Source organism: Hippocampus comes, unplaced genomic scaffold (genome assembly GCF_001891065.2).
Source record: "Hippocampus comes isolate QL1 unplaced genomic scaffold, H_comes_QL1_v1.1 scaffold176, whole genome shotgun sequence".
NCBI classification, from domain to species: Eukaryota; Metazoa; Chordata; class Actinopteri; order Syngnathiformes; family Syngnathidae; genus Hippocampus; species Hippocampus comes.
In genome coordinates, this window is record NW_017805826.1 from 2,109,020 (window position 1) to 2,115,664 (window position 6,645).

Genomic DNA, 6,645 nt, shown 5'->3' on the forward strand with positions numbered 1-6,645 from the left:
TCCGGCCCGCGGGCCGTATGTTTGACACCCCTGCTTTACATAATCATCTCGCGGGCCGGATTAAACTCCTTTGCGGGCCGGATCCGGCCCGCGGGCCGTATGTTTGACACCCCTGACTTAACTGGTCCACACCTAATGGTCATTTTATGCACACCGAAATAGAATTCTCTCGGACATTTTTTTTTGTCCATTAATGTTGCCATGCAAGTACTTCTGTTCAAGTACCACACTTTGTTTCTCTTGTGTTTGTTTCAGAGGAAACAACTGCGGTTGCCACATTGTTCCGTTACTGGATGACAGACATTCTTCCCATGAATGGAGGCAATGATACTGAACTCTCTGAGAAGCTCAGTCATACACCAACACCGTGTCAGGATTAAGTATGTTAGTTTCATATCGCCACGCTAACATAACTGCCTGACTACTTTTTTTTTTTTTTACCAGTTAGATTTTCGTAGGGAATGACTTTCCATAGTCCAGTACAGATGTTGCAGACAAAATTATATTGGAGTGTTCATATAAAAATTTGTGTCTTGAGTCACCCTGTGATTCGATGTGAATGTTTTGTCTTTGTTTAATTTGTGGATTTTTCTCCCTCTCTTACAAGAATGAAACAAAGCTTTTTGTTCACCCCAATTAAGAAACTTCAGTTGTATTGATCTGTTATTTACCTCATTGTTGTTTTTTCTATGCTGTTCAAATTAATGGAACTTTCTAACACTTGTCTGTCATGTCTTACCCCCAATTACCAGCAAGGTAAATGCCAGCACTGCTGGAAGTCAGTATTTAGTTGTTGTCATGACATTTAAAACTGGCAAACTTATCAACTATACCAACTGTCTGCAAAACACTGTTGCATTCATTTCAAAAGACAGTCTTTGCTCATTCAGTTCCACTCAAAGGGGTGAATAATTCGGAATAAATAACTAATTTAGCAACTTTTGTTTCACCAAGACTTGTTGCCGTTATCTAACTTTATACTAAAGATAGAAACACAGCATGTTGGATGCATGTTGCGCTTTGAGCACCCGCGCCTCCTGCGGAGCCTGACGCCAGTTGTATTCTATTCTGGTGCGTTTACCCAAAGCTTGTTGCCAAGGGAGGAGTTCATGATAAGGGCAGAGCATTAACATGACTGGAAAGTGTTATTGTGTTGTGTTGACTAAGAGCTGGCGTCTCCCAAAATTGAACAACTTGCTCTGCGTGAACCGAATGATCTGTTTGTGTATATAAACTGGGAGCTATACTGTAGTTATATGATCACCTGTTGAATTTAGGGGTTTGCTTACCAAAAAAAAAAAAAAAAAACGTTGCAAGTTTAATATAATAATAATGTGCACTGTATTGCTTGAATTAAGTGCAGATTATTTGATCGCCGACAATTTAGCTAGAACTGTGGCTGTCACAGATTGGGTGGTACCCATGTGGCACACAGGCGGGCACAATCAGCCCATTACAATTACTCCTGATCTCTACTTGTGACTTGCAAAAAACACAAATGTGCCAAGGGGTCAATTTCAGTAACAGCAGGACAGGTCACAGGGGGTCGTGCCGACCCACCAAGTTGATCTCTAAAAACTGTATTTTTTTTGTTTTTGTTTTTTTAAATCATAGTCATTATTTTGTGTTCAGAAATACTAGTGTTGAATTGTTGAGCACTCAGACTTACAAAAAAAATCTTGCTGTGGCTGAACAATTTGTCTTTATATCGGCTAAATCGACATGCCAACATTCCATATATTAATACCTCAAAATCAATGATGTAGGTTTTCCCCGCTTGAAACTGCATGTGGCACTCAATTTTAAGCTTGCCTTCTAACGCAACGCGAAGGCCAGCCAATCCCGGCCGTGATACGTCAGCTCAAGCCAACCGATGACAAATGTCTCCTGGCTGAAATCTTTGCATGCTGTGATTGTCTGTGAGGTGTAATCATGTATGCGCCACAAAACTCACAACGGGGTGACAATTGTCCCATCACCTGAATCCCGTCAGCATTGTATGCCATTGAATATGTATGATGTTATCGTGACATAGGTTCCCACATTAAGCCTTAATGAATTGAAGAATATACTGTGCATTCCTCTCTAAAGTCCTGCTGTTGGTTTACCTCGTGAATTGATAGGTCAGTGCGTCTGCATGAATTGAGTGAAGTACAGGCCTTGACTTTTTTTTTTTTTTTTTTAATCTCAAGAAAATTTTGAAAGACATTTTGAAGATCTGCCTCTCAAAAATGTAAGACATTTTGAAGATCTGCCTCTCAAAAAATACTGGCGCCTTCCGTTTGCCGACGGGAGTATCTGTCTTGGTTGTGTTTACTTCTTAGTCCCCCACATGCCAAGTCTTGTAATCTCATTAGAGCACCAACTGCCAAAGCCTGTTATAAAAGGAGACATTATCAGGGTAGACAAGCCTGCTTTAAACTCGACAGGCTGAAGTGATCGCACACACCGGGGTACAGCTTCTGTTGACGGGTTTCCCCTCCTGGGAGTCCAGGACGGGGAACTGCAGAAACCCGGGTCATTGTTCAGTCATCAACAGCACTGGCAAAATGTTTTTCAGACTCCCAATACTGACTCCAGGCTACATCAGGTTGCTGCAGGTGAGATTGAATTGTTCTTATGTTTTGGTATTAGCTGTTTATTCAGGCAGGTAGAAGAGTGACTGCTAAATAAAGGTCCTACGTGGCCTTCGTGCATACAGAGGAGTAGTTCTATAAGACTGATGTAATCACTGCTTTCAACGTTGCGATTTTATAGGCACGTACACGGCTTAGCTGGAGGCCAAGCATACATCAACTTTATTTCACTAAGCTTTATGCTGCCATCAGGTAGCCGTTTATCTGGCTGGTGACTCAACTGCTTCAGTTCCAAATACAGTGAAATGCACACGTCGTACTGTATACACACAGTCATTCCGCGCTACCGTTTCCATAATTATAGTATGCATTTTGTCTTAGCTCACGTCACATAATTACCTTGTCGGTGACACAAACAATGAAGAAATGTAAGCCTGTGACAGCCCATTGAGTTGTCAATGGCGATGAGAATTGGGTGAGTGCGCTTCTGGAATGGCTTTTTAACTACCTGCGACACAACTGTTTTGGAAAATGAGGTTCCTATTATTTGCTCTGCTTTGTTATTGTGAGTCTGCACAAGATTGTCCATGTTGCAAAATAGAGCACAATATAGGAAAAGAGAGACAGGTGGGTCCTATTCTCATGGTCGTTACGGGAGAACTGAAATGGTCAGAAGTCTGAGGTGAGACTCATGTAATGGAAAACAGTATGGTAAATAAGCTACGTAATAACCTGGACTCACTGAACCTCAAACTAAGAATATCTATCAATACATATACCTTGAACCAGTACATAATGTTGAATTTTTCATGATGCATTAGGTTGAAAGCTTGCAGGTAACTTCTCGCGCTCCATCCAAGTCCATCAACAGAGTTGTCGTCTTTCTTCTCTTAGACCCAGGCCTACCACAATGTGTGTGTGGTACGTCCACCCGAGAAGACCATGCCTGGCATGGCTATGCTTCTCGGCGCCGTGGGGATCGGCATGTGCGGGTACAGCTCCAGGCAATTGGCTCTCAACCATCGACCTTCCAGCCGTGTGCTGCAGAGTGTTGGCTCACGTACCGATGCTAGCACGGCAGGCGCAGCGGCGCTCAGGAGCCCCTTCCTGGATGCTACTCGCAAGGCTGGAGCCTGCCAGGAGATCCCACCTGCCTCCTTTGTGGCCCAAAAGTTTGTTTAAAAGAAGCTCATTGGTCCGGTAAAGATTGGCCACGATGGGATGACTTTCAGTAACCACACTGTTGCGTGTTAAAGATTGTAGCTATGCTGGCCCATTGTGTAAATGAGGCCCATGTGCTCTCTGATGACATGGAAGTGGAGTTATCTGAATAGTCAACCTTTGTTGGCGGAACGTTGAATGTTTGATTAGTTCTCCGGAGTCCTTGTAGTTCTTTAAAATGTGTTTTCCTCTCTCACAGCAGTGCGATAGTCAGTGACTATGTGAGTACTCTGCCGTTTAAACGCTGTATACTGATAGCAGAAGTACTGAATGGAGTAACTATAGATTTAATTTCGAGTCCTTTGATGAAATTGATTGAGGAATGGCAGTGATCCTTCAAACACAGCTGGTATGCTGAAAGTTTCTTAATGGCATCGCCACCCCAAGCGGAAGTAAAAGTACAGGTCATTTGGCAGCCCGTCCCATGATACCTGTGACGAGAGAGGCGCTAACTAACCTTGAACAAAGCCTTTAAGTAAAACAACCAATTAAGGACAATGTGGAGGTCAGTGCTTGGCATTGTGACTCAATTACAACCCCCCTAAGAATAGGCTACTAATTGAGTCACAAAGCTTGGTCAGAATGATGAAGTAAAGCACGAGGGAGCAGCGCTTTGTTGATTATGCCAGATTATGGGATGGTGGCACGCAAGGTGGGTATCAGAGTCTAAAATCTGCATTTTCTATACCAATTAACTCACACAGGTGGGAAGCCACACTCTAAATTTATGTGGTTTAGAGTCCTTCCATTCTAGCCCATCATAGACAGACAGACCCTGTGCCCCCAAACCGTACCTTTCTCCCTGCAACGCCCACCATTTGTCTCTCTGCACGCATGGGTGTGAATATTACAGCATTGGTGTCTGTGTTCAACCACCCAAAAGTTGCAAAGAGAAATGGATGCAAATTGGCGAGGCATTGAGCGTGGTTGAGAATGTGTGCTGTGCCTTAGGGAGAGCACAGGGTCTAACTGTGAAATGGTTAGAAATAAAGTTGCCCCCCCCCCCCTTGCTGAAAAGCAAATCTTATTTGTGACAGGTTGGGGGTTAATTTAGAAAGACAATCATCAACCTTTTCAACTCATGCAAAGGGATTCCAAAGAAAAAAAACTAAAACTAATGTTGGTTCTGCTGAGGGAGAATCTGTACTACATGCACGTATAGTATGTCCTACTTTTCCGACTGGACACAGAACCACATTCATGTCAGGAGAATGCTCTCTCCGGAGTGCATAATCAATATGTGGTGGGTTGCACATTGTTTTTAGTCGGCATTGCACTATTGCATATTGAGCACGGAGCTTAAAGAGAACCCACTGATTTCAATTTTTTGATTTCGGAAGGAGGAGAAGACGACTTGGATCACACCTCTATGCAGGAAAAACCTTTTGACTCGCCACTGTTATTAAGGATTACTGCCCAAGATGTGCACTGCAAAAAGGGAATCCTGTATAGAGTATTGGCAATTTCTGGATTCCCAACATGTTGTATGGGTTAAATTATATTAACTCCATAGATTTATAATGTCTGTGAACAAACATGTCACCTGGTCCATTGAAATGTCAGTTTTGCTCCGTTCGTGATATAAGTGAGATGTAATGAAAACAATTAATGTAAAATAAAATATTTAGCAAATTCCATGTTTTGCTGGTGTCTGTATGTAACAATCTTTTTATGTGTGACTGCATCAGTTATATGATGATTATTATAATAATTATCCATCCGTCCAGTCATTATCGGAACCTCTTGTCCTCACAAAGGTCACGGGCATGCTGGAGCTTATCCCAGCTGTCTTTGGGCAATTGGTGGGGTACACCCTGAACTGCTTGCCAGCCAATTGCGGGGCACACATAGACAAACAACCCTTCACGCTTACAATCATTCCTAAGGACAATTTAGATAGATCAAATAACTTACCTTTCATGTTTTTGGAATGTGGGAGGAAACCAGCGTACCCAGATAAAACCCACGCAGGCACGTGGGGAAATACAAACGCCACCCAGGAATCGAACCCATGACCTGTGTACTGTGAGGCAGACGTGTTAACTAGTTGACTACCATGCCGGCAGGCCACAGTATACTCTAGATGGAACATGGACACAAAATGATCATTTTTGGCCATGAACTAGAAAAATAGGAAGACAAAATACGAATTTGAAGGTTAAACGTTTTTGTACAATAATAATTAAAAAATAAAGTTCTCTGTGCTCCCTTTTGAACTTTGGGAACCTGCTCCTCAGAAGGTCTCTGCACGTGGCGTCCCTTGTCAGGGTTGCCCTCACAGGCCACATTTAGACCCCCTGACATCAGCACTGTGAAGCAGTGTATAATAGACACGAAAGAAATATATTGTTTGGCTTCTTTTGGTGAATTAGTATGATTTGTACCAGTCTTTTTTATTACACATATTTACAAGTATCTGTAATGCACTTCGAAATATTTGCTGAGTCAGAGTGTGACTACCTATGACACAATGGGAACAGTGTGTCATTCAGAACATTATGCAAATCTGATCTCAGCGGCTTGTGTGGTTACGTCGGTGCACAATGGGGACGTCAGCCAGCAAATTAAAAGATGACTCAAAAAGCAACCAGTTTTTTTTTTTTTTTGGGAGCAGTGGCAGTTCCTCCTCCGCCCTCTGGTGGATGCACAAGTATCTGTAATACACTTCAAAATATTTGCTGAGTCAGAGTGTGACTACCTATGACACAATGGGAACAGTGTGTCATTCAGAACATTATGCAAATCTGATCTCAGCGGCTTGTGTGGTTACGTTAGTGCACAATGGGGACGTCAGCCAGCAAATTAGAAGATGACTCAAAAAGCAAAGCAAGTTTTTTTTTTTTTTTTT

General features: G+C 42.5%; 1 protein-coding gene across 3 annotated transcripts in view; it reads left to right on the forward strand.

Annotated features, from left to right (window-relative positions):
* erich1 (glutamate rich 1) overlaps window positions 1–5,434 on the forward strand; it is an 11,729-nt gene extending 6,295 nt beyond the window's left edge. For 2 of the 3 annotated variants that reach the window (XM_019887273.1, XM_019887274.1), the window contains one exon: window positions 3,471–5,434. In XM_019887273.1, the coding sequence (XP_019742832.1) occupies window positions 3,471–3,649 (179 nt within the window). In that variant the 3' untranslated portion in view covers window positions 3,650–5,434. Of the gene's footprint in view, window positions 1–255; window positions 1,597–3,470 lie in introns of those variants that run through there. The other variant, XM_019887275.1, reaches the window with a different exon arrangement.
* The last annotated feature ends 1,211 nt before the right edge of the window (window positions 5,435–6,645 follow it).